General features: G+C 57.1%; 1 protein-coding gene across 1 annotated transcript; it reads right to left on the bottom strand.

Moving 5' to 3' along the window:
* Positions 1-881: 881 nt before the first annotated feature.
* Positions 882-19,451, bottom strand: LOC147014904 (ATP synthase F(0) complex subunit C2, mitochondrial-like). Its single transcript, XM_085853343.1, has 5 exons — positions 19,351-19,451; positions 19,059-19,142; positions 5,124-5,201; positions 2,279-2,472; positions 882-1,122 (listed from the first exon to the last, which is right to left on the bottom strand). Exons 2-5 carry the CDS (start codon positions 19,095-19,097, stop codon positions 1,008-1,010), a joined length of 426 nt encoding a protein of 141 aa, XP_085709469.1. The 5' UTR covers positions 19,098-19,142; positions 19,351-19,451; the 3' UTR covers positions 882-1,007.
* Between the last annotated feature and the right edge of the window lie 7,846 nt (positions 19,452-27,297).

The following is a 27,297-nucleotide window of genomic DNA, read 5'->3' as shown; positions in this document are numbered from 1 at the left end:
AAATAAGTTATGTATATGGACTTTTGTCATGTCTGGAGAAGAATCCTGCAAAGTCATTCCCAAAACACCATATTAACCTCAAGTTTGAAAAACTATTTTGCTCTTGTATAAAATTATCAGGGAGGGGTACTGGTGCTGTTTTGAATAAATCAAACTTTGCCTATTTTTTTTTTTGTAAGGCCTAAAACCACTAAGGAATTGCATCAGGGATCATTTAATATTACCTTTCACAGAGGAACAACGGCTTCAGCACTATAGGGAGATTTAAAAAAAATTAAAGCAAAGAAAATCCAACTTCCTTTCAAAAAGTTTTTAATTTTTTAAGGCCTAAAACAACCAGAATTCACTGATGAACCTCAGAAAGTTTTATGAAGATTTGTTCAGCCATCTCCAAGAAAAAAGGCAACAGAGACAGCCAAACATCTCTCATCGTATAGATTAGCCCAAGACAGTCTCCCTCTTTTGCTTCATCTTCAACAAAGAGTTTACGTCTGAAAACTCAGTGACCTGCCTCCCACGGTAGTTAGTGTACTTCAACCAAATGGTTTTGTCGATTCCATCCACCATGTCCACCACCGCAGATTGACAGCTACTAGCTCTTCACGTGCAAGACTAGTTCTGCACCCTTTAAAAAATTTGGACGAGTTCTCTCAATTGCCACTGAACAGTTATCCTTTCAAAGTTGGATGTTATTTGAACACAATGAACAATCTAAGCTCGGGGAAATAAGAGTCCATGATTTTAAATATCTATATATATATATATATATATATATATATATATATATATATATATATATATATATATATATATATATATATATATATATATATATATATATATATATATATATATATATATCAAAACAGCACAGCAAATGATCAGGAGAAATTAAACATTTATTGGTGACAGATCGAGAAATGAGCAAACATTTCACTGTTCAGGGTGATCAGCTGTACAACAAAAAGGAAGGCATAACGAAGTTGGCAGCGAGTTGAGATTTCACTTCACATGGCAAACAGAATGAGGAATGCCACCATGAGGCAGAACAACCCCATGGCTTCAGAAAGTGCAAAGCCAAGGATGGCATAAGAAAACAATTGTTGTTTTAACGATGGGTTCCTGGAAAGACAGCGATCAAACAAGGTTGCTTTGAAGTGAAAATAACAAACAATCAAAAAAAAAAAAAAAACACCAAAATGACAATTTGTCATAACAGAGAATCTTCAGAGAGAGATGTTGTGACATCACAAAACAGAGAAACTTAACAGGGAAGAAAATTTCTGTTCCTGGTATGCAACAAATGGAAATAGAAACTTATAGTTTTGTGCAAATTAAAATAATAATAATAATAATAATAATAATAAACAATTTCGTTTTTTTAAAGATGCAAATTACGGTCAAATTGCAGAAAGATCACATTTGCAACAAATCAGACAATTCAAAATTGATTAACGAACAAGGGCTTAATGGTGTGCAGGTCAGGGAGATGTTTACAACTTTGAAGATGTGACTATTCCACCGAGTTTCATTCACAGCTTAATGGTTTTTGAAAGCAAAATGAGGAGTAAAATCCAGATCAGATGTAGAGAAATTCCAAGGCTTTAAATCTGACTCGTTTCACTTTTATTTTAATGAAATGAGTGCAATGGCTGAACAAAAGAATATCAACATACATTAGCAAAACAGTAGAGGAATAGAAGGCACTCAGTAGAGCACATATACCTCCTCTGCCAGGCTGAACAGTTTATGTTTTGTTTTTCCACTGATCTGGATCCAGACCTGAAACAAAATCTAATCAATTTGTTCTCGTCACGCACCCAAACTGTCTACGAGGTTTCATCCAAATCATTTCATCATCCAAGCCAAATAAATAAATAAATCCTCCAGCGCATGACATTGCTGGGGCACCTTCAGCGCCAGGCGATGCCGTCGTGCAACACATGGAGATGGGATTGGGAGGGAGTGCAATGATTGTAGATCGAGGTTTTGAAATAATTTTGTGATAGCGACGATTACAACCAAAATATCTCAAATACGTCTTGCCTTCGTGTCATTCCACATCGGACGATGATTACATGTCAAATTTGAGTGCCTCTGGCCTCAGGTTTATATAAAATTTATAACGCCAATCGGGTGGAATCGACAGACAATTTCAGTTTGAACTCTGATGGTCAACTTAAGGGCCATTTGCTAATGTTCAGTCACCGTTTCGACTTTCCAGAGATGGCGAGATGACAGAGCACGAAAACTAATGATAATGACAAGCGTAACGTACCGTGCATAACCGATGATGAGACTCCCAAAAACGGTGCCAATTCCAGCGCCAGAACCAGCAACCCCCACGGTTGCGGCACCAGCACCAATGAACTTTGCAGCAGTGTCGATGTCGCGCGTGCACACACTGGTCTGGATACAGCGGGCGGGCTGAAAATATTGACCGCCAGCTACCGGTAACAAACACGATTCACTCTGCAGTCAGGGCCAAAAGATAAACAAAGAGATCAAGAGGAAGCAACAAAACAGATGTATTAAAATTAACAAACAGCATGATTTAAATAAAGAAATCTGCTTATAATCCCAAATTCAACATCAGAATTATCAGTCATAATGATTCCATCAACGTGAGGACACATTACAGTACAACGAACAACAAGAAATGCTTTTGTTCAGCATCAGTCGTTTTCTTAGGACTAGTGCTTGCTGAATCGAAGGGGACTCCTTATGCATGCAAAGAATGGCAATGACATTGAAATAAATAAATAAATAAATAAAGACATCCGCGACCACAAAGCAATTGCCAAAGGTAAGTCTCCCCCCAACTGAGGGAGACTTACCCTTGGTCCACCATCCAATGACTTTTTTTTTTTTTCCAGTCCACCAAAAGACCTTGACCTTCAACATTCACGGCTAGTGAAAATAAAGAAAATGTGTCCCCATCTCCAATCTCGCCATAAAACTCAACATCGTGAAATTTGGAGGAAAATTATCAAAAAGGTGTTTTTTTTAATAATTAGTTGACAACCCCAAAAAAGTAGGTCAAGTGCACAAATCAAATATCAGGTGCACAACTTCAGTGCTGGTACACCACTGAGATGCAAGAACATCTTCGAAGGCCAAGCAGTCAGATTCTGCAATGGTAAAATTGAGCATTGACAAAAAAGTTTTGTTTTGCTTTTTGAATTAGCTCAAGGTCAAAAAAGTCAACCCTACATAATTTTTATTCCCAGTGATACATTTCATTCCAAAAGTCCCAGCTTGATTTGAGATGCAGCTCTGACGGACAATGGCAGGAAAAAAATTTTAAAGGGTGGAGAAAAACCAAAATGGTTGTGTCGTACTCCGAGAAGTGAAAGACCTTGACATTTAACAAGGAGGGTATGATGTAAATCAAGCTTGAATGCAGCTTGCTCTGATCGGACAGACCGAAGTCAAGTTACGGTGAATCAGCAGAGGCCTTGAAATAAAAAAGTGAAACTGGCCAATTGTCAGCTCCTGAAAAGTTAGGTCAACATTGAAAATTTAGGCTAACCCACATACTTTATATTCACATTCCATCCACCCATTCGGACCATACTCTGTGCAGAGCATTGGTGCTGCCTAAGCAGTCTCCTGGGCTTTTGGGCACAATCCTGAAAGGTTCACCACTCCAACACAGGATACCAGCAAGCTGATACTCATTTTGCCGACCTCAGAAGGATGACAGACAGAGTTAACCCCACCTAGCATTAATTAAGCAGCCGAATAGGATTTGAACTCAGGATTCTATGATCCCAAGCCCACCACCCTAACCATCAGGCCAACACCAGGCATATACTTTATATTCGCACTATCGCTGCAAAATTGCATTCCAAAAGACCCAGCCGGCTCCGAGCTACAGCTCGTCAATTGATAGTTTGGAAATAAATATATATATATATATATATATATATATATATATATATATATATATATATATATATATATATATATATATATAAATAAATAAAGAAACCCACCCACATCTCTCACCTGTGAAAGGAGGGAAGAGCTAATTTCTTTATTTATATATTGACTGCTTTTGACGTTTGCATGTGGTACATGCTTGAGAGCCTCATTGGTACACATTGCTGTCTCCGCTATCGCTGACGATTTGCCAATAAGTGATGAAACCGGTCCAGTAGCTGAGGGGAGTGTATAGCATTTAGATTGTCATGTGTGTGCTATGTGTGAACGTCTTTATAGTTGAGGAACTCTGGGAAGGGTTCAAAACAGCATTTAGCACTTATCTTGCACAAGTCTTCTTGGGTTGCTTTATGCAGCTACTTTGGCGAGACGAGCATGGGAGGGGTCGATCATATATATATAATCAAAAAACAAGGAAAAATTTCTAAATGATAGTTTAGGGGTTTAAGAAACTGGTATCACTAAAAATAGGGGCAGTGCCTCTGGGCGCTCACCTGGAAGAATAATGATACTGAGGAAGAAGTCAATGTGTGATGGAATCAGCAAATTTTTTAATGTTGTGAACAAACTTTGGTACGTACCGGGTGATGAAGGTTGTGGTCAAGTTTCAGAGAAATTGCAAGTATTTGCGGATGGACTGACAGGCCATCCCTAAGCTCACCGCAAAAATGTTCCCAGGTGAGCTAAAAATTGGGGGGCGCCAATTGTGGAAACACTCTACAACAGCAATAAGCATTACCCTGTCCTATAGGGGGAGGCTTAAATAAAACAGTAAAAGTGGATTTGGAAGAATTTTAAATGATTACTGGCATCTGTCTGTTTTCCCACTGATGAACGAATAAGCACCGAGTAGTATTCAAGTCTGAACACATGGACATGGGTAAACTGCACCATTGGAGACAGAGCAGAAAACGATGACAACAAGGTGAGCAGTCATCTTTATACAGTACTTGCTCATCGAGACAAATCTACTTTCTTTGTTGAACGTTTCCCTCAATGAAAATTCATCCATCAATAAAATTATTGCCAAAGTGTGAAACCCCACCAGATCACAAACATGCCAAATAGCAATCAAGAGGGTAAACCCGACATGTACATTTGACAAATGAATATAAACAGCCCTCCACCAATTCAGCCAAAACAGTTGGAATTTTTGAATAGCCTTCGGAGCAACTCACCTGCTTGCTTTCGACCACGCCTTGACCAAAGGTTGTGGTCGAAACGGGTCGCAGGAGTGCTCGGGACGCAGAGCGCACCTAAGCGAAAAAGTAATGTTCGTTTCAAACCAACATACATTTTAATATGAACATCATTGGTGAACCATTTATTTATATTTTAAATAACAGTCCCACGACTGATCCATGGGGTACTCCACTACTTAAAACCTCCCACTCACAGCCACCCTTTCCTTCCATTCACGAATCCAGTTTCCAATCCAGTTAGTACCTGATCAGCCACTCCACAAGCCATCACCTTGGCCAGCAACCTCCTATGCGGTACCTCATCAAATGCCTTCTGAAAGTCGAGATGTTCTCCATCAACCACACAATCAAACTGCTTCAAAGAACTCCAATAATTTGGTAAAACATGTACTGACTGCCTTCAATGAAGTTTAAATTTACTTAAATGGTACCCCATCTGATCCCAGTTGAGCATCTCCAATATCTCTACAACTGAAGTCCAACTGACTAGTCTGTAGTTCAGATTCCTCTCTGGATTATTTCTTGAACAACAGTTACGTTTGCTTATCTGGGCTACAAACTGGATTGCAAAGAAATCCCACAAAAATGTTGAGGAAAGTCAAATTAATTCCATGGAAATTAGGAACTGTAGAAGAACAAGAACTGAGGGTGTGGTCGATCAGAACAGGAAGCAAATTATGGTTCATGGAAGGCTGGTTCTTGCAGATCATCACCACTATCAGGAGTTCCAGATGTTCTCATACTGTGAAACTAAGACAAGCCACAGCACAAACGAAGCCGGCCACTCTGACCAGATTTGCTCAAAGAGCAAGAAAATAAATATTAATTGGTGGTCTGTATTGTGCGAGTTTAGAGCAAGTAGAAATTAAGTGATGTACAGTTGTTGCGGGCCGGGTACCGGCTGCGAGCACGACTGCGAGCTGGAGCAGTAGGGTCGACTCAACCGAACACCCAGAATCTAGATAGTCACCCTCGGATAACTCCGAGGGTACGGGTCCCTTATAGGACCGTGAATCGTCAATAAATCAACCACGTGGCAAACTACCGAGTATTCACACCCTCGACAGACCTCAAACGGGACGAGTCGTCACCGTGCTCGACCCGTGCGTAACCCGAGGTCCAATCGGTCCAAATGCACACAAGTACGGCAAAAACGGCCTTTTTAATTCCCCAACACGCACCGTGTTAAACCAATGAAGAAAACACAGAAACGAGCCAATACATTTAACGGGATTTATTTGCAATAGGTGGGGAAGGGAACACACAAGAGCAGAGTTAAACCGACGATAAAGAAATGAAATCATGGACAGCACTTATAAGCACTTAACAGTTCCTACTTAAAGACGGGCCTACAGACAGATGCACACCCAAAAGAAATGAAATGAAAGGGACCTTCCCGCCTCGTGCGGTCTTCGAAGAGACGAGCGAACCAGACCGGCGTCGAGATGCGACCAGCGTCGAAGAGATGCGACCCGCACTCCAGCAGACTAGAGCAGCGTCGAGAGATGCGTTTCCATGCTCAAGCAGACCAGACGCGCTCGAGCTGACGGAGAACCAGACTCCAGCGACAGGACAAGATGAGAGCAGACGCTGGCGACAGGATGAGATGAATCTCCCCCGTTCGTCGAAAAATCACCAACCTTTCTCTCTTGGAGGGACGGGCCTCTTTTCCTGACCACTCGCCTCTTGATTGGCCAGAACCATCGCGCGATTCCCTGGCCGCCCTCCATTGGACAGACACACGGTAGGCGGGGTAACTACCCCTCCCCTTCGGCGGAGGCCCGAGCGGAGGCGTTTGTGGCTCCGCCCACCTCCTCGCCTCTGGCCGCGTGCTTAATGGCGATAGTGTTGAGTCGGAAACGGGGAGAGCGAGATGCCCGCTCCTTGCCGATTGGCTAAGGAGGGACGCCATGCCTACATTAGACTCCGCCCACGCACGCTTGCTGGTGAGCGCACGAAGAATGCCAGGAGCAGTGTGTTGTTGCTGTGAGAGCGAAGATGGTGTGGATGTAAAAATAAAAGAAAACCCTATCAAAATAACTCTGCAGCGCATGAACATTGAATTCCCATAAGACTAGGGACGGGACCCTAACGAGAAACACACACTTACCGATATAACTGAGCTATAGGGGGTGGCTGTCTGTCTGTGTGCATAAGGATTCCAACTTCGTAACAGTGTCAAATTCAAGGTGACAATGCAGGCAGAAGAGGCCTGGAGTTGGATCACATTTTTGTTGATAAGTTTTAAGGATGGGGTGGTAACCAGAAAGAAGTCCAAAAAAAAAAGTTACTCTGGAGGAGGACAAGAGGGTTTGTCTCGCTCAGCGTTTCTTAAACCCTGGATCACGACCCAAAATTGGGCTACCGAGCTGTTTTGAGTGGGTCACCAGGTGGTTCCGGGGAACGTGTTCAGACTTTGGATCGGAACACATACACTTGCATTACCCTTCTGACGTCAGGTGGCTTTCGTGGAGGAAAGCTACTTCAGTGGTTTGAGGCCTTGCAGACCGAGCTCAAGAAGAAACATGGTTTGGCTGCAAGGTTCTCAGAGACGAAGTGGTTGCCCCAAGTTGCCCACCTTGAAGACATCTTCAATGAAGTCAACCAGTTGAACACTTTCATGCAAGGCCATGACAGAATAGCAATCTCCCCTTACCCTTATCCTTCCACACCCCTCTCTCATTTCAAATCGCACCACAGCTGACTCCGCTCGTGAGAAGGCTAAATGTCTCAATTCTGTGTTTGCTTCAAAATCTTGTGCCCCCAACCCCTCACTCTATGCCTGGTGTTGGCTTCATGGTAAGGATGGCAAGCTTTGGATCCTCGGGTCCTGAATTCAAATCTCGCTCAGCTGTTGAATTAATACCAGGTGGGGTTAACTCGGCCTGTCATCCTTCCGAGGTCGGAAAAATAAGTGCCAGCTTGCTCGTATACTGTGTTGGAGTGGCGACCCGTCCAGGATTGTGCCCAATCGCAAGAGAGACTGCTTCAGCAGCACCAACGCTCTGCACAGAGTATGGTCCCAATCTCCTCCTCCTCCTCCACACTCACTCTCAGGACTAATCCTTCCCCATCATACCTAATTGCTCCTGGACTCTGTCTTTTGTATGCGAGGTGGCACTCTCCTCCTCACCCCCCCCTCCGCCCACGTCCCCCCCTCCTCCTCACCCCCTCCGCCCACGTCCCCCTCCTCCTCCTCCTCACCCCCTCCGCCCACGTCCCCCTCCTCCTCCTCCTCACCCCCTCCGCCCACGTCCCCTCCTCCTCCTCCTCACCCCCTCCGCCCACGTCCCCCTCCTCCTCCTCCTCACCCCTCCGCCCACGTCCCCCTCCTCCTCCTCCTCCTCACCCCCTCCGCCCACGTCCCCCTCCTCCTCCTCCCCTCCTCACCCCCTCCGCCCACGTCCCCCTCCTCCTCCTCCTCCTCACCCCTCCGCCCACGTCCCCCTCCTCCTCCTCCTCCTCACCCCCTCCGCCCACGTCCCCCTCCTCCTCCTCCTCCTCACCCCCTCCGCCCACGTCCCCCTCCTCCTCCTCCTCCTCACCCCTCCGCCCACGTCCCCTCCTCCCTCCTCCTCCTCACCCCCTCCGCCCACGTCCCCCCTCCTCCTCCTCCTCCTCACCCCTCCGCCCACGTCCCCCTCCTCCTCCTCCTCCTCACCCCCTCCGCCCACGTCCCCCTCCTCCTCCTCCTCCCTCACCCCCCTCCGCCCACGTCCCCCTCCTCCTCCTCCTCCTCACCCCCTCCGCCCACGTCCCCCTCCTCCTCCTCCTCCTCCTCACCCCCTCCGCCCACGTCCCCCTCCTCCTCCTCCTCCTCACCCCTCCGCCCACGTCCCCCTCCTCCTCCTCCTCCTCACCCCCTCCGCCCACGTCCCCCTCCTCCTCCTCCTCCTCACCCCCTCCGCCCACGTCCCCCTCCTCCTCCTCCTCCTCACCCCTCCGCCCACGTCCCCCTCCTCCTCCTCCTCCTCACCCCCTCCGCCCACGTCCCCCTCCTCCTCCTCCTCCTCACCCCCTCCGCCCACGTCCCCTCCCTCCTCCTCCTCCTCACCCCCTCCGCCCACGTCCCCTCCTCCTCCTCCTCCTCACCCCCTCCGCCCACGTCCCCTCCTCCTCCTCCTCCTCACCCCTCCGCCCACGTCCCCCTTCCTCCCTCCTCCTCCTCACCCCCTCCGCCCACGTCCCCCTCCTCCTCCTCCTCCTCACCCCCTCCGCCCACGTCCCCTCCTCCTCCTCCTCCTCCTCACCCCTCCGCCCGTCCCCCTCCTCCTCCTCCTCCTCACCCCTCCGCCCACGTCCCCTCCTCCTCCTCCTCCTCCTCACCCCCTCCGCCCACGTCCCCCTCCTCCTCCTCCTCCTCACCCCCTCCGCCCACGTCCCCTCCTCCTCCTCCTCCTCCTCACCCCTCCGCCCACGTCCCCCTCCTCCTCCTCCTCCTCACCCCCTCCGCCCACGTCCCCCCTCCTCCTCCTCCTCCTCACCCTCCGCCCACGTCCCCTCCTCCTCCTCCTCACCCCCTCCGCCCACGTCCCCTCCTCCTCCTCCTCCTCACCCCCTCCGCCCACGTCCCCCTCCTCCTCCTCCTCCTCACCCCCTCCGCCCACGTCCCCCTCCTCCTCCTCCTCCTCACCCCCCTCCGCCCACGTCCCCCTCCTCCTCCTCCTCCTCACCCCCTCCGCCCACGTCCCCCTCCTCCTCCTCCTCCTCACCCCTCCGCCCACGTCCCCCTCCTCCTCCTCCTCCTCCTCACCCCCTCCGCCCACGTCCCCCTCCTCCTCCTCCTCCTCACCCCTCCGCCCACGTCCCCCTCCTCCTCCTCCTCCTCCTCACCCCCTCCGCCCACGTCCCCCTCCTCCTCCTCCTCCTCCTCACCCTCCGCCCACGTCCCCCTCCTCCTCCTCCTCCTCCTCACCCCCTCCGCCCACGTCCCCCTCCTCCTCCTCCTCCTCCTCACCCCCTCCGCCCACGTCCCCCTCCTCCTCCTCCTCCTCACCCCCCTCCGCCCACGTCCCCCTCCTCCTCCTCCTCCTCACCCCCTCCGCCCACGTCCCCTCCTCCTCCTCCTCCTCCTCACCCCTCCGCCCACGTCCCCCTCCTCCTCCTCCTCCTCCTCACCCCCTCCGCCCACGTCCCCCTCCTCCTCCTCCTCCTCCTCACCCCTCCGCCCACGTCCCCCTCCTCCTCCTCCTCCTCACCCCCCTCCGCCCACGTCCCCCTCCTCCTCCTCCTCCTCCTCACCCCTCCGCCCACGTCCCCTCCTCCTCCTCCTCCTCCTCACCCCTCCGCCCACGTCCCCCTCCTCCTCCTCCTCACCCCCTCCGCCCACGTCCCCTCCTCCTCCTCCTCCTCCTCACCCCCTCCGCCCACGTCCCCCTCCTCCTCCTCCTCCTCACCCCCTCCGCCCACGTCCCCCTCCTCCTCCTCCTCCTCCTCACCCCCTCCGCCCACGTCCCCCTCCTCCTCCTCCTCCTCCTCACCCCCTCCGCCCACGTCCCCCTCCTCCTCCTCCTCCTCCTCACCCCCTCCGCCCACGTCCCCCTCCTCCTCCTCCTCACCCCTCCGCCCACGTCCCCCTCCTCCTCCTCCTCACCCCCTCCGCCCACGTCCCCTCCTCCTCCTCCTCCTCCTCACCCCCTCCGCCCACGTCCCCCTCCTCCTCCTCCTCCTCCTCACCCCCTCCGCCCACGTCCCCCTCCTCCTCCTCCTCCTCCTCACCCCCTCCGCCCACGTCCCCCTCCTCCTCCTCCTCCTCCTCACCCCCTCCGCCCACGTCCCCCTCCTCCTCCTCCTCCTCCTCACCCCCTCCGCCCACGTCCCCCTCCTCCTCCTCCTCCTCCTCACCCCCTCCGCCCACGTCCCCCTCCTCCTCCTCCTCCTCCTCACCCCCTCCGCCCACGTCCCCCTCCTCCTCCTCCTCCTCCTCACCCCCTCCGCCCACGTCCCCCTCCTCCTCCTCCTCCTCCTCACCCTCCGCCCACGTCCCCTCCTCCTCCTCCTCCTCCTCACCCCTCCGCCCACGTCCCCCTCCTCCTCCTCCTCCTCCTCACCCCCTCCGCCCACGTCCCCCTCCTCCTCCTCCTCCTCACCCTCCGCCCACGTCCCCCTCCTCCTCCTCCTCCTCCTCACCCCCTCCGCCCACGTCCCCCTCCTCCTCCTCCTCCTCCTCCTCCCCCTCCGCCCACGTCCCCCTCCTCCTCCTCCTCCTCCTCACCCCTCCGCCCACGTCCCCCTCCTCCTCCTCCTCCTCCTCACCCCCTCCGCCCACGTCCCCCTCCTCCTCCTCCTCCTCCTCACCCCCTCCGCCCACGTCCCCCTCCTCCTCCTCCTCCTCCTCACCCCCTCCGCCCACGTCCCCCTCCTCCTCCTCCTCCTCCTCCTCACCCCCTCCGCCCACGTCCCCCTCCTCCTCCTCCTCCTCCTCACCCCCTCCGCCCACGTCCCCCTCCTCCTCCTCCTCCTCACCCCTCCGCCCACGTCCCCCTCCTCCTCCTCCTCCTCACCCCCTCCGCCCACGTCCCCCTCCTCCTCCTCCTCCTCACCCCTCCGCCCACGTCCCCTCCTCCTCCTCCTCCTCCTCCTCACCCCCTCCGCCCACGTCCCCCTCCTCCTCCTCCTCCTCCTCACCCCCTCCGCCCACGTCCCCCTCCTCCTCCTCCTCCTCCTCACCCCCTCCGCCCACGTCCCCTCCTCCTCCTCCTCCTCCTCACCCCCTCCGCCCACGTCCCCCTCCTCCTCCTCCTCCTCCTCACCCCCTCCGCCCACGTCCCCCTCCTCCTCCTCCTCCTCCTCACCCCTCCGCCCACGTCCCCTCCTCCTCCTCCTCCTCCTCACCCCCTCCGCCCACGTCCCCCTCCTCCTCCTCCTCCTCCTCACCCCCTCCGCCCACGTCCCCCTCCTCCTCCTCCTCCTCCTCACCCCTCCGCCCACGTCCCCCTCCTCCTCCTCCTCCTCCTCACCCCCTCCGCCCACGTCCCCCTCCTCCTCCTCCTCCTCCTCACCCCCTCCGCCCACGTCCCCCTCCTCCTCCTCCTCCTCCTCACCCCTCCGCCCACGTCCCCTCCTCCTCCTCCTCCTCCTCACCCCCTCCGCCCACGTCCCCCTCCTCCTCCTCCTCCTCCTCACCCCCTCCGCCCACGTCCCCCTCCTCCTCCTCCTCCTCCTCACCCCTCCGCCCACGTCCCCCTCCTCCTCCTCCTCACCCCCTCCGCCCACGTCCCCCTCCTCCTCCTCCTCCTCACCCCCTCCGCCCACGTCCCCTCCTCCTCCTCCTCCTCCTCACCCCCTCCGCCCACGTCCCCCTCCTCCTCCTCCTCCTCACCCCTCCGCCCACGTCCCCCTCCTCCTCCTCCTCACCCCCTCCGCCCACGTCCCCCTCCTCCTCCTCCTCCTCACCCCCTCCGCCCACGTCCCCCTCCTCCTCCTCCTCCTCCTCACCCCCTCCGCCCACGTCCCCCTCCTCCTCCTCCTCCTCACCCCTCCGCCCACGTCCCCCTCCTCCTCCTCCTCCTCACCCTCCGCCCACGTCCCCCTCCTCCTCCTCCTCACCCCTCCGCCCACGTCCCCTCCTCCTCCTCCTCCTCACCCCCTCCGCCCACGTCCCCTCCTCCTCCTCCTCCTCCTCACCCCCTCCGCCCACGTCCCCCTCCTCCTCCTCCTCCTCACCCCCTCCGCCCACGTCCCCCTCCTCCTCCTCCTCCTCCTCACCCCTCCGCCCACGTCCCCTCCTCCTCCTCCTCCTCCTCACCCCCTCCGCCCACGTCCCCCTCCTCCTCCTCCTCCTCCTCACCCTCCGCCCACGTCCCCCTCCTCCTCCTCCTCCTCCTCACCCCTCCGCCCACGTCCCCCTCCTCCTCCTCCTCCTCCTCACCCCCTCCGCCCACGTCCCCCTCCTCCTCCTCCTCCTCCTCACCCCCTCCGCCCACGTCCCCCTCCTCCTCCTCCTCCTCCTCACCCCTCCGCCCACGTCCCCCTCCTCCTCCTCCTCCTCCTCACCCCCTCCGCCCACGTCCCCTCCTCCTCCTCCTCACCCCCTCCGCCCACGTCCCCCTCCTCCTCCTCCTCACCCCTCCGCCCACGTCCCCCTCCTCCTCCTCCTCCTCCTCACCCCCTCCGCCCACGTCCCCCTCCTCCTCCTCCTCCTCACCCCCTCCGCCCACGTCCCCTCCTCCTCCTCCTCCTCACCCCCCTCCGCCCACGTCCCCCTCCTCCTCCTCCTCCTCACCCCCTCCGCCCACGTCCCCCTCCTCCTCCTCCTCCTCACCCCTCCGCCCACGTCCCCCTCCTCCTCCTCCTCCTCACCCCCTCCGCCCACGTCCCCCTCCTCCTCCTCCTCCTCACCCCCTCCGCCCACGTCCCCCTCCTCCTCCTCCTCACCCCTCCGCCCACGTCCCTCCTCCTCCTCCTCCTCACCCCCTCCGCCCACGTCCCTCCTCCTCCTCCTCCTCACCCCCTCCGCCCACGTCCCCCTCCTCCTCCTCCTCCTCACCCCCTCCGCCCACGTCCCCCTCCTCCTCCTCCTCCTCACCCCTCCGCCCACGTCCCCCTCCTCCTCCTCCTCCTCCTCACCCCCTCCGCCCACGTCCCCCTCCTCCTCCTCCTCCTCACCCCCTCCGCCCACGTCCCCCTCCTCCTCCTCCTCCTCACCCCTCCGCCCACGTCCCCTCCTCCTCCTCCTCCTCTCACCCCTCCGCCCACGTCCCCCTCCTCCTCCTCCTCACCCCCTCCGCCCACGTCCCCCTCCTCCTCCTCCTCCTCCTCACCCCCTCCGCCCACGTCCCCCTCCTCCTCCTCCTCCTCACCCCCTCCGCCCACGTCCCCCTCCTCCTCCTCCTCCTCCTCACCCCCTCCGCCCACGTCCCCCTCCTCCTCCTCCTCACCCCCCTCCGCCCACGTCCCCCTCCTCCTCCTCCTCCTCCTCACCCCCTCCGCCCACGTCCCCCTCCTCCTCCTCCTCCTCACCCCCTCCGCCCACGTCCCCCTCCTCCTCCTCCTCCTCACCCCCTCCGCCCACGTCCCCCTCCTCCTCCTCCTCCTCCTTCCCCTCCGCCCACGTCCCCTCCTCCTCCTCCTCCTCACCCCCCTCCGCCCACGTCCCCCTCCTCCTCCTCCTCCTCCTCACCCTCCGCCCACGTCCCCTCCTCCTCCTCCTCCTCACCCCCTCCGCCCACGTCCCCCTCCTCCTCCTCCTCCTCCTCACCCCCTCCGCCCACGTCCCCTCCTCCTCCTCCTCCTCCTCACCCCCTCCGCCCACGTCCCCCTCCTCCTCCTCCTCCTCACCCCCTCCGCCCACGTCCCCCTCCTCCTCCTCCTCCTCACCCCCTCCGCCCACGTCCCCCTCCTCCTCCTCCTCCTCACCCCCTCCGCCCACGTCCCCCTCCTCCTCCTCCTCCTCACCCCTCCGCCCACGTCCCCTCCTCCTCCTCCTCCTCACCCCTCCGCCCACGTCCCCTCCTCCTCCTCCTCCTCCTCACCCCCTCCGCCCACGTCCCCCTCCTCCTCCTCCTCCTCACCCCCTCCGCCCACGTCCCCCTCCTCCTCCTCCTCCTCACCCCCTCCGCCCACGTCCCCCTCCTCCTCCTCCTCCTCCTCACCCCCTCCGCCCACGTCCCCCTCCTCCTCCTCCTCCTCACCCCCTCCGCCCACGTCCCCCTCCTCCTCCTCCTCCTCACCCCCTCCGCCCACGTCCCCCTCCTCCTCCTCCTCCTCACCCCTCCGCCCACGTCCCCCTCCTCCTCCTCCTCCTCACCCCCTCCGCCCACGTCCCCCTCCTCCTCCTCCTCCTCACCCCTCCGCCCACGTCCCCCTCCTCCTCCTCACCCCCTCCGCCCACGTCCCCCTCCTCCTCCTCCTCACCCCTCCGCCCACGTCCCCCTCCTCCTCCTCCTCACCCCCTCCGCCCACGTCCCCCTCCTCCTCCTCCTCACCCCTCCGCCCACGTCCCCCTCCTCCTCCTCCTCACCCCCTCCGCCCACGTCCCCCTCCTCCTCCTCCTCACCCCCTCCGCCCACGTCCCCCTCCTCCTCCTCCTCACCCCCTCCGCCCACGTCCCCCTCCTCCTCCTCCTCACCCCCTCCGCCCACGTCCCCCTCCTCCTCCTCCTCACCCCCTCCGCCCACGTCCCCCTCCTCCTCCTCCTCCTCACCCCCTCCGCCCACGTCCCCCTCCTCCTCCTCCTCACCCCCTCCGCCCACGTCCCCCTCCTCCTCCTCCTCCTCACCCCTCCGCCCACGTCCCCCTCCTCCTCCTCCTCACCCCCTCCGCCCACGTCCCCCTCCTCCTCCTCCTCCTCACCCCTCCGCCCACGTCCCCTCCTCCTCCTCCTCCTCACCCCTCCGCCCACGTCCCCCTCCTCCTCCTCCTCACCCCCTCCGCCCACGTCCCCCTCCTCCTCCTCCTCACCCCCTCCGCCCACGTCCCCCTCCTCCTCCTCCTCACCCCTCCGCCCACGTCCCCCTCCTCCTCCTCACCCCCTCCGCCCACGTCCCCCTCCTCCTCCTCCTCACCCCTCCTCCGCCCACGTCCCCCTCCTCCTCCTCCTCACCCCCTCCGCCCACGTCCCCCTCCTCCTCCTCCTCACCCCCTCCGCCCACGTCCCCCTCCTCCTCCTCCTCACCCCCTCCGCCCACGTCCCCCTCCTCCTCCTCCTCACCCCCTCCGCCCACGTCCCCCTCCTCCTCCTCCTCACCCCTCCGCCCACGTCCCCCTCCTCCTCCTCCTCACCCCCTCCGCCCACGTCCCCCTCCTCCTCCTCCTCACCCCCTCCGCCCACGTCCCCTCCTCCTCCTCCTCACCCCCTCCGCCCACGTCCCCTCCTCCTCCTCCTCCTCACCCCCTCCGCCCACGTCCCCTCCTCCTCCTCCTCACCCCCTCCGCCCACGTCCCCCTCCTCCTCCTCCTCACCCCTCCGCCCACGTCCCCCTCCTCCTCCTCCTCCTCCTCACCCCCTCCGCCCACGTCCCCCTCCTCCTCCTCCTCACCCCCTCCGCCCACGTCCCCTCCTCCTCCTCCTCACCCCCTCCGCCCACGTCCCCTCCTCCTCCTCCTCCTCACCCCTCCGCCCACGTCCCCTCCTCCTCCTCCTCACCCCCTCCGCCCACGTCCCCTCCTCCTCCTCCTCACCCCCTCCGCCCACGTCCCCCTCCTCCTCCTCCTCACCCCCTCCGCCCACGTCCCCTCCTCCTCCTCCTCACCCTCCGCCCACGTCCCCCTCCTCCTCCTCCTCACCCCCTCCGCCCACGTCCCCTCCTCCTCCTCCTCACCCCTCCGCCCACGTCCCCTCCTCCTCCTCCTCACCCCCTCCGCCCACGTCCCCTCCTCCTCCTCCTCACCCCTCCGCCCACGTCCCCTCCTCCTCCTCCTCACCCCCTCCGCCCACGTCCCCCTCCTCCTCCTCCTCACCCCCTCCGCCCACGTCCCCTCCTCCTCCTCCTCACCCCCTCCGCCCACGTCCCCCTCCTCCTCCTCACCCCCTCCGCCCACGTCCCCCTCCTCCTCCTCCTCACCCCTCCTCCGCCCACGTCCCCTCCTCCTCCTCACCCCTCCGCCCACGTCCCCTCCTCCTCCTCACCCCCTCCGCCCACGTCCCTCCTCCTCCTCCTCACCCCCTCCGCCCACGTCCCCTCCTCCTCCTCCTCACCCCCTCCGCCCACGTCCCCTCCTCCTCCTCCTCACCCCTCCGCCCACGTCCCCTCCTCCTCCTCCTCACCCCTCCGCCCACGTCCCCTCCTCCTCCTCCTCACCCCCTCCGCCCACGTCCCCTCCTCCTCCTCCTCACCCCCTCCGCCCACGTCCCCCTCCTCCTCCTCCTCACCCCCTCCGCCCACGTCCCCTCCTCCTCCTCCTCACCCCCTCCGCCCACGTCCCCCTCCTCCTCCTCCTCCTCCTCACCCCCTCCGCCCACGTCCCTCCTCCTCCTCCTCCTCACCCCTCCGCCCACGTCCCCTCCTCCTCCTCCTCACCCCCTCCGCCCACGTCCCCTCCTCCTCCTCCTCACCCCCTCCGCCCACGTCCCCTCCTCCTCCTCCTCACCCCTCCGCCCACGTCCCCTCCTCCTCCTCCTCACCCCCTCCGCCCACGTCCCCTCCTCCTCCTCACCCCCTCCGCCCACGTCCCCTCCTCCTCCTCCTCACCCCCCTCCGCCCACGTCCCCCTCCTCCTCCTCCTCACCCCCTCCGCCCACGTCCCCCTCCTCCTCCTCCTCACCCCCTCCGCCCACGTCCCCTCCTCCTCCTCCTCACCCCCTCCGCCCACGTCCCCTCCTCCTCCTCCTCACCCCCTCCGCCCACGTCCCCCTCCTCCTCCTCCTCACCCCCTCCGCCCACGTCCCCTCCTCCTCCTCCTCACCCCCTCCGCCCACGTCCCCCTCCTCCTCCTCCTCACCCCTCCGCCCACGTCCCCTCCTCCTCCTCCTCACCCCTCCGCCCACGTCCCCCTCCTCCTCCTCCTCACCCCCTCCGCCCACGTCCCCCTCCTCCTCCTCCTCACCCCTCCGCCCACGTCCCCCTCCTCCTCCTCCTCACCCCTCCGCCCACGTCCCCTCCTCCTCCTCACCCCCCTCCGCCCACGTCCCCTCCTCCTCCTCACCCCCTCCGCCCACGTCCCCTCCTCCTCCTCACCCCCTCCGCCCACGTCCCCTCCTCCTCCTCACCCCCTCCGCCCACGTCCCCTCCTCCTCCTCACCCCCTCCGCCCACGTCCCCTCCTCCTCCTCACCCCCTCCGCCCTCGTCCACTCCTCCTCCCCCCCTCCGCCCACGTCCCCTCCTCCTCCTCACCCCCTCCGCCCACGTCCCCTCCTCCTCCTCACCCCCTCCGCCCACGTCCCCCTCCTCCTCCTCACCCCCTCCGCCCACGTCCCCTCCTCCTCCTCACCCCCTCCGCCCACGTCCCCTCCTCCTCCTCACCCCCTCCGCCCACGTCCCCTCCTCCTCCTCACCCCCTCCGCCCACGTCCCCCTCCTCCTCCTCACCCCTCCGCCCACGTCCCCCTCCTCCTCCTCCTCACCCCTCCGCCCACGTCCCCTCCTCCTCCTCACCCCTCCGCCCACGTCCCCTCCTCCTCCTCACCCCCTCCGCCCACGTCCCCTCCTCCTCACCCCTCCTCCTCACCCCCTCCGCCCACGTCCCCTCCTCCTCCTCACCCCCTCCGCCCACGTCCCCTCCTCCCACCCTCCGCCCGTCCCCTCCTCCCACGCCCGCCCCCTCCTGCTCCTCCTCACCCATACCGCCACCTCCCTCCTTCTCAGCACCCACCCAAGCCGCAACCCTCCTTCTCAGCACCCACCCATGCCGCAACCCTCCTCCTCCTCCTCCTCCTCAGCACCCGCCCACGCCACCACGCTCCTCCTCCTCAGGACCCGCCCACGCCACCACACTCCTCCTCCTCAGCACCCGCCGCCACGCTCATCCTCCTCAGGACCCGCCCATACCGCCACACTCCTCCTCCTCCTCCTCCTCAGCACCCACCCACGCCTCCACGCTCATCCTCCTCAGGACCCGCCCATGCCGCCACACTCCTCAGTACCAGCCTACGCCCCCAACCCTCTTCGAATCCGACACACTTCTCCGTTCCTCTTATCTTCCTCGATCTCTTGTCCTCCCCAGTCCAACTCATAAAACATCGAACAAACGGAACAAAGTGGTTTGAAAAACCACGGCTGGACATATACACCGCGCACGCTCGTGGTTAAACGAGGAAAGGAGTCCTGTCAAATAGAGCAAAGCACCGCACGACGTGACAAGTAAAGTAATCAATAACTCTGTTCACCAGCTACAAATTCAAAGTAGTTTCCACATTACAATCTGCCAAACTACATTTCAAATGAACATGATAAATGTGTCGATGCAGAGTAAAAAAAAAAAAAAACACCGAACGAGTCGTGATGAACCCAAGGGAGAAAAAGACACACGAACCAACACGGGTGTGGAGACGAACTTGGCGCAGGCGAACATGTCGAGATGTGAAATGACACACACAGAGGCCAAAGCTCCGAATTGCTGCAAAGGAACATGGAGGTCATTCAGCGGTCTCGCCTTTCAGAAGGGACACGCGCGTTTTTCCACCAACACAAACAATACATGCACTTTGCGAGCGGAAGAACAGCAAGCAAAATGAAAATGCTGCAGATAAACGTGCTCGAACCGGCGACAAAACCAGATGCAAAAGATTCCACGAAAATGCCGAACTCGGGCCTACACAACTTACCACAGACGCCTAGACTTGAGGATATCTGAGAACGCGCATGCGCACACGTCACCTCCGGCGTGACCAGGAACTTAATAACACGGAAAAAAATAAATTGGCAAACCCGCCCGTCTCTTCAGTCAATAAACTAAAATTCACTCTGAGCGTAAAAATTAAATTAGCTGAAATTTTTTCTTGGAATTGTTATCATTTGTACGTTTTTCACAAAACGAAAAAAGGGAAAAGCGGAAAAAGCCAGCCTCACCGTACAGAATACCTCGATACACCCTTGTTTTCTGAACGGACAATACTTGGACAACAAGTAACAAGGGCAATAACAACAACAAAGAGCAATCAGAGATTGTCGACTCTTGCCGGGACTTGTTTTGTGTGCAAAATAAATGGAAGGATGTACTAAATTAAAGGTCGTTCATTGCGAATGAAACCTCTAAATAGTCTACTTGTAAATGTGTAAAGGTCAAAGGTCTGAAAAGGTCGAAATGGGTCTAAAGGGTCGAAATTATCTCAAGAGTCATAATTGTCTGAAGCGTTCAAGGGTCCGAAGACGTATAAAAAGGGTCTAAAGGTCAAAGGTGTCTACAGGGTATTAAAAGGTCTGAAAGGTGTGAAGGTCTTAACTAAACGGTGTAAAGGAGTCTTAGTGTGTTTGGGGTTCTAAAGTGGCTAAAAGTTGACCTAAAGGCTCCAAGATGTCCAAGGATTCCAACAGGTATAACGGGGTTAATGGAGTCTACAGGGTCTGAGGTTTCTCAAGTGTCTTAGGGATCTAAAGAAGATCTTGAGGTTCTGAAAGGTCTTCGGGGGTCTTAAAAGGGTGTGAGGGTTTTAAAGGGTCTTATAGGGTTCTAAAGGATCTTAGGGGTCTTTGAGGGTCTTTGGGTTATAAAGGGTCTACACGGTCTTTGGGGTCTCAAAGGGTCTTTGGGTTATAAAGGGTCTAAACGGTCTTTGGGGTCTCAAAGGGTCTTTGGGTTCTCAAGGCTCAAATGGGGGTTTTAGGGGTCTTTGAGAGTTTTAGGAGTATAGGGTCTTTGTGGTCTTCATGGGTCTTGGGGTTGTAAAGGGTCAAATGGGTTTTTGGGGTCTAACCAACTCATCCACCTGGTTTTGTCATAACTCATCCACAACTAATTTTGGAGATATCATGCTACATTGACCATTTATCACTCGATGGTAAAGAATGACTTCAAAAATTCTTGGATCCGGATTTGGATCTTCACCAAAATTGAATTGATTCGTCATTGTCATGCACCCAACCTGTCCACCAGGTTTCATCCAACAACCGTCCATAATCTTTTGACATATCATGCAATATTGTTTTTGGCCAAATCTCTCGATGGTGAAGAATCACTTTTTAAAAAAATTCTTAGATCCGGATCTGGATTCAGATCTTCACCAAAATTAAGCATTGCTGTCCTTGGCTGGTCAACTGCCTCTACAAAAAAAATTTCAGAACAATTGCTTGAAAACTGTGGCCAAAAATCATGTGACAATCAGACAGACAGACAGACAAACTTCGCAAAAAAAATTTTTGCGAAGTAATAAACACACAAACACAGATGTACTAGTACTTGTAAGTACTTACAAAAGCTATTTTTGGAAGTTGTAACATTAAACTTTTATAAGTAATTCACTGATTTAAAAGAAATTTGGAATCGGTGTGAAAAGTTGGCATTGCAGAAGTGATGTACTCACCCTTTCATTCTGTGTCCAAGGCCAAGTTAATTCCTCTGGCCGCTCCACATTAACTAGACTACTAGAGAGTTCATAGAACACCCTACCCTATGATGGGTGGGTCTGCGAGCGGCAAGTTTGATTGGTTGAGATGATGTAAAATGTTTCAATATTTTGTCCAAGTACTGATATGAGAAACGGAAGTCTGTTGAAAGTACCCTAAAGGCGATTTGTGTTCTGCAGTGTTCAAATACAGGGTGGCCTGAAAGTCACTTTACCCCATTAGTGGGGCAACTTAGCTAAATATAGCATAACAATTGTGCATTTTGTGAGGAAAGCACCAAATTTGGCGCACTAGTAGCCTATCATATTATGAACAGATTTGGATATTAGGCCATCTCAAAATTTTTGATGGCAGTGGAAAATGGCTGCCACAGCCATCAGCGGCTGAATTTGAGATGGCCCAATATCCAAATCTGTTCATAATATGTTGGGCTACTCGTTTGCCAAATTTGGTGCTTTCCTCATAAAATGCACAATTGTTGTGCTAAGTTTCCCCACTACTTCCCAGTGAAGCATTGTTCTTGAACTCTTTTAATATACAGGTTTTATTGTACAGTACTTACAATAATTAATTTGTTATTGTATCTGTATGTGCTCCATCTTTCTTCTGAGTCAGTGTTACCGCATACCATAGCGGGCGAGGGGCGAGGGCAGAAGGGAAGGGATGGAGGGGAGTGCGAGAAATTTATCAGGGCTAAAGTAACTTTCGGGCTACACTGTATATAATTCAATTGAAATTTAATAAAGCTTTCAAAGGCTGGAGAAAAACAAAATCTAAATTTTACCACCGTTGATGCAGCATCTTTTACATCACCTTATGTAACACGTTACATTAGTTCTTTGTGCCCGTTGTTTGTGTCCTTTATGACATCCTTGAAAACAGTAAGTTTCCTGTTTTGAATGATTTTCAATTTTGTTTGACTGCCGGACAGGCAGAGATAGTGAAAAAAAATCCCACTCCTCCCTGAACATACTGTTGCGGGCCGGCGGGGTCGGGTGAGAAGACCACGAAGTGGGGGAAGGTACGTCGATTCCCACCAGACTCCCCTGAATTGTAGGCCATCACTCATGGATAATTCTGTGACGCGGTGGGTCCCTTAACCGACTGTGGATGCCAATAACTCAACCGTGTGACCTAGGGTCCTCCTGTTAGCCTGGTGTTGGCGCAGTGGTTAGGGCAGTGGCTTGGGACCCAAGAGGTCCTGAGTTCAAGCCCCGTTGGGACACTGAATTAATATATGTATTGTTGTGGTTACCAAATTCGCAAACCACCATTCAGGTCCCGTAGGTGAGATATCTCGGTAAGTATATGTGTAGTTAGGCCCAAACCCGTTGTCTAGAGGGAATAAATGTCATTCATGCGTGCTGCGACTCTTCAGGATAGCCGTTTTTCTTTTACTATCTTTATTTTGGACCAACCGCCATGATTACCACCGCCAACCGCGTCTCAACAGTCATCACAACATCAACCACCCACCACAACGCCGCTTCACCACAACAGCCACGACCTTTTACCGTCACACCTCGCAACCGTCGCATCGCCACCGTTCTTGCGCCGCTTGTGGGTACCGGTATTGGACTCGTGCAGGGCGCGCGCCGAACAGCGTGTACAAAACCACGGACTTTCCGCTCCAAAAACGGATCAAAAACGACTCACGCCCACTTTTGTTCCGTCCAATTGGTGAGCGAGGGGCGATTTGGCCCCGCCTCCAGGGCGTTGGAGGGCGGTCGCTATATGCAAATTCATGGATCAAAAAGCATTCACGCCCACTTTTTCTCGGGCCAATGGGGAGCGAGGTGAAAGGTCGAAGGCAGGGGGTCAAAGGCGAAGCCACGGGGCTTATATAAGCGGCTGCGTTCGTCAGAAAAGAGTCGTCGTGTGCGTTGGAGTTGTGTGTGCGTTGGAAGGAGTTCGCAGGAGGAAGAGTTCGGAGTTGGAGTCGGAGCGAAGAGGACGGAGCTGTGGAGAGGCGGCGGCGGCGAGGGCAGACGAGGGGGTGCTCGCGTCGGTGCCGGGAGCTGCACACCAGGGAGGCCGACGGCGCGACCTGGTCGAGGTGGAGACGCTCGTCGCGGGACCCGAGACAGAGTAAAAATCCTCCTTTCCCCGAGCATCAGCAACCCCCTCCTGTTTCCCCCCGCGCTGAGATAGTGCGACCAAGGGGGCCCCCTTTCCACCCCCTACCAGACACTGTCCGCGAGGCCCGCGGAGTTGGGGCACCATCGCCGCTTCGCGCTTCATCATCAGACGGGTAGGCCCGACCCGGTCTCGGCCTCAGGCCCGCCTCATCCTGGAGGGTGGTTCTCTTTTCTTTTGCTTTGGGAATATGTGTTGTCGGCGCCGTCTGTGAAGTAGAATTGTATAAGTGTTGCCGTGTGCTCAGTAGTCGGATAGCTCTGCATTGTGTCTTCGCTTTCACATTTGCTTTTTGTGTAAAATTGCATTGTGTTTCTTTTCCTTCTATGTGCTTTTGGTGGAATTGTATATGTGCTTTCCGTTCATCGCGAATAAATGTGCTTTATGTTGAACTGTTTCCCGCTTCGCTTCGTCATTTCTCTCATTGAATCCTCATCTTGCTTCACGTAAAGGGTTGGTAGTGGGCTGAATACGCCCGATAATTAATCGAACCGTCGAGGCCGACGATAACACCGCTCGGTTATCCCGATAGTACGGAACGGGTCGCTTAAGTGGCCCGTGTCCGAAGTCGACCTGCGGCGAGGTGCGATCGCCCGGTCTACCCTCCGTGTGGGTACTCAGGTAGGTCGAATTTGGCGAGCAACCCTATCCCACGCGGGGACCGATTGGCTCGATCGCGGTGAGACCGAAAGGTCCACCCGTGACTGGTTCCCGGCGTTAGTCCGAGAGGGTCACGACTGGATTGTCCGTCCGGTGGGTGACGTGCCGCGATTCGAGTTACGTGGCCGTCAGCACGCCGGCGGGCGCGAATCCGTAACACTGGTGTCAGGTCGTGCGATACAAACTCATCGCCCTCCTCGCAGCACTGGTAACGGAGAACGCGAAAACGGGCAGTCCTGTCTCCAATTAAATTCACGGGAATCGGTCCAGGGGTGAGAGAAGCGACCCCCGATTCCCTCCAAATTACGAGCGATTCAAATTAACCCTTCACGAGAAGCAAGATGGCGTCTCAAGGCGAGCGGGAGCCGGGGGTATTAGAAATGGATGTAGAATGTGTAGAATCCATGGCTCAGGATGGAATACCCGTTCAGGAAATGTTAATTGTACAGGAAAACGAACTCGCCCAACTGAACCCAGAGCCCGAAATGGGTGCGGCAGCGGCCGCGGTGTATGACACCTCCCCTCCCCCTCTCCACCAAAACCCTTCCCCAACCCCTGCCGAAACGGCTCACTCAAGCGCACCCGACATGGCCCAGCTATGCGCCATGCTGGCGGCAATGACAAACGAAATGAAAGGAATGAACGAAAAGATGGATGCGAATACACAACAAATGAACGAAAAGATGGATACAAACACAAATGGAATGAAAAACGAAATGAACAAGCAAATAAGCGGAATGGAAGCAAACATGAAGGAAGAAATGAAAGAGCTCCGGGGTGAGACGCAGAACATGGGCCGATGCCTGCAGGCGGGCATGAAGGCCGTGACAAAGGAAATAATAATAGTTGAGACAAGGGAGGTAAAGGGTGAAGAGGTGACCGAGTTGGCAGAGACACGGGAGACAGAAAAAATAGAGGAGAGACTGCACGATGAAGACGGGGTAAGTGACGCACACACACACACACGGAGGTAGTGGAGGATAATGGGGGTGAGCTGGTGGACTGGGTGGGGACCCAGTGCGAGCACCTGGATGGCCTCCTCCAGGAACGAGGGGAGGGAGTCTGCCCCCTTGAGGCGAGTCACGACCAGGTGAGTTCGGTCGTGCTTTGCGAGGTTGAGGGGACGAGTGCTGCGAACGGGTGCACGGAAAGCTTGGGGGTATAGAGGCCCCGGAGACCCTTGTGGGGACACGAATCCCCAGTGTGGTTGTCCCTGTGTGTGTGGTGCAAGGTGTGAGTGCGTCCCCGTGTGTGGAAGCGACCCCGTGTGTGAGTGGTGTGGTGGCGATGGTGCCAGAGTACGTGCTTCCCAGCACGCCGTGTGTGGATGAGGCACCGTGTGTGGAAGAGGCCGTGTGTGTGAGTGAAACGGCCAGTGTGGATGAGGAACCGCGGTTGAGTGCCCCCGCGTGTGTGAGTGAGGCACCGCGGGTGAGTGCCCCCACGTGTGTGAGTGAGGGACGGTGTGTGGATGAGGCACCGCGGGTGAGTGCCCCCGCATGCGTGAGTGAACGGCCGTGTGCAAGGTCGCTGTGTGCAAGGGAGACCGTGTGTGTGAGAGAGCGGTATGTGAGGGAGATGTCGGTTGGCATGCGGGAGCACGCAGCCGCGTCTCCCGGTGTGAATGTGATGGAGTGGAGTGTGTGCGTCGTAACACGCGGGAGTGCGTGTGTTGAATGGCGACGACGACGGCGACAGAGGAAAGAAAGCCGAGTAGCGGCTGTAGCTATTTCGGGGACCGTGCCGGGTTCACCCAGCAGTGAGCACGAGGTCCGTGCTGTGCAACGCACGAGACCACCACGTGCTCGCTTGCGAGAGTGAAGTCCCGGTCCGGAAACGCACGCGGTGGATTTGCCGATCCCGCGGACGGACAAAGTTTAGGCAGGATTTCGGATTTGGACCGGACGGGTTCTCCACGCGATCGTGTGTGTTAAGCTCCAAAGGGCAAAGCACATGTGTTCGCGTGGGGAACCCCTCGAGACGTGGGGCTTGTGTTTTTTTTATGCGCACGGTGACGCCATGGCTGCACGTGGGGTTGGAATCCGGCAGGAGGGGTATCCCTGCCGGATGGTACCGTCCAAGGAGGGACGAGGAACACGTGAAGCTGCATGACGTCACGGGCAGGTGCAAAGTGCGCGAGCTCTGAGTTGCCGCGCAGGTGCTGCACATAGGAAAAAAAAAACAAAAAAACAACAAGCCTCACTTTCGGGTGCACAGGATTCCTGGGCAAGGGGTGGAAGACCCCCTTGATCCCAGGGCACAGGATGGAAACTAGTTAGGGGGAAGGGTCAGCTTAGCTAGACCGACTTCATGGGGCAGGGGTAAGTCCTCATGGAGTCCGTGGAATGGATTAGGTAGAGGGATTTAGTGAGCTTTAGGTTGGGAAATAAAATGATTTATTTGGAGACAGTGACAGACTTGTGGATGTGTAGAGTTGACGTAGCTTAGCGACGTAGGTTAAAAGGAACGTGCTGTAGTTTAAGGGACGACGTGGGAGCACGAGTTAGTTAGGGGTTGTAGTTAGAAGGATGGCAGAGTTCAGCGGTGAGTGTGTTGAAGAGTTGAAGAGTTGTGAGGTGAGTACATGATGAGTGAGTGAGGCCAGCGGGTCTGTGTGAGTGGAGCGAATGGGGAATGCATGGTGCGATGAGTGATTGGGGGGAGGAGTGACTCCCGCCCAAGGGACCCCCGGGGTCAGTGTAGAGTGAGTTTGCTGGGTTAGTCAAATTAACAAAAATGGAGGTTGTTTTGTTGTTGGTGTGAATGTAGGCTCGAAACCCGTTTGGAGGGGTGCAGGAGCCCTGTTGACGGGCTTGGGAGCGTGGCTGCGAAAGGTGAGTATCGCTGAGTGGGTACCCCGGGCACCAGGCTAGTCGGCCGCGGTAGGCCATGGGCCCATGGGGGGCCGGGATAGAGTAGTGGGCACGGGTGCGCCTGCTTGGTGCGGGGGCCCGGGGCGCCATTAGCCGCGTGGGCAGTGTTGTGGGCATGGGTGACCTTCGGAAAGGGGCCCGGGAGGCCGGCCTGCCACGTGTGCGTTTCAGGGGAGGTGCCATGGGGGGCACTCCCCGGTGTTATGGAGCTGGTAGGCTCGGAGGCAGTGTAGTGCCCGGGGGTGCCATAGCGGGAGATTCGGCAGAGGGTCGTGCCTGCCAAAGGGAGCCACGTGTCCCAGCCATGAGACCGTGTGAGGGCACGGAGAGAAAATTGGGGGGCGAGGCCCGAAATTGTGAGGACACCAACACAGGCGACGGGAATCTGGGTTGTTAGAACCAATAGTTTAAGCCAGAGGCGCTTGTTGAAAGCCCCGGGGTAGTTTAACAGTTAAATGGTTAGGGTAGATTAGGAGATGTACCCCTCCGCACCATCCATCCCCTCGCTGTCGTTGTGGGCCGCTGGACCCACTTGGTGTT

This window comes from Eptatretus burgeri, chromosome 13 (assembly GCF_056783735.1).
Source record: "Eptatretus burgeri isolate ZD-2024b chromosome 13, Ebu_testis_v1, whole genome shotgun sequence".
NCBI classification, from domain to species: Eukaryota; Metazoa; Chordata; class Myxini; order Myxiniformes; family Myxinidae; genus Eptatretus; species Eptatretus burgeri.
The sequence above is the reverse complement of the archived record's forward strand: the minus strand, read 5'-3'. Positions and strand labels throughout refer to the sequence as shown.

Bases quoted from the DNA above. Each gene is read 5' to 3' on its own strand.
- LOC147014904 (XM_085853343.1), bottom strand. From the start codon at position 19,097: ATGTTCGCCTGCGCCAAGTTCGTCTCCACACCCGTGTTG. The intron at 5,202-19,058 runs GTTCGTGTGTCT...TTTTTCGCTTAG, and splicing joins TCGTCTCCACACCCGTGTTG to GTGCGCTCTGCGTCCCGAGC. The intron at 2,473-5,123 runs GTGAGTTGCTCC...CCCTGACTGCAG, and splicing joins GCGTGGTCGAAAGCAAGCAG to AGTGAATCGTGTTTGTTACC.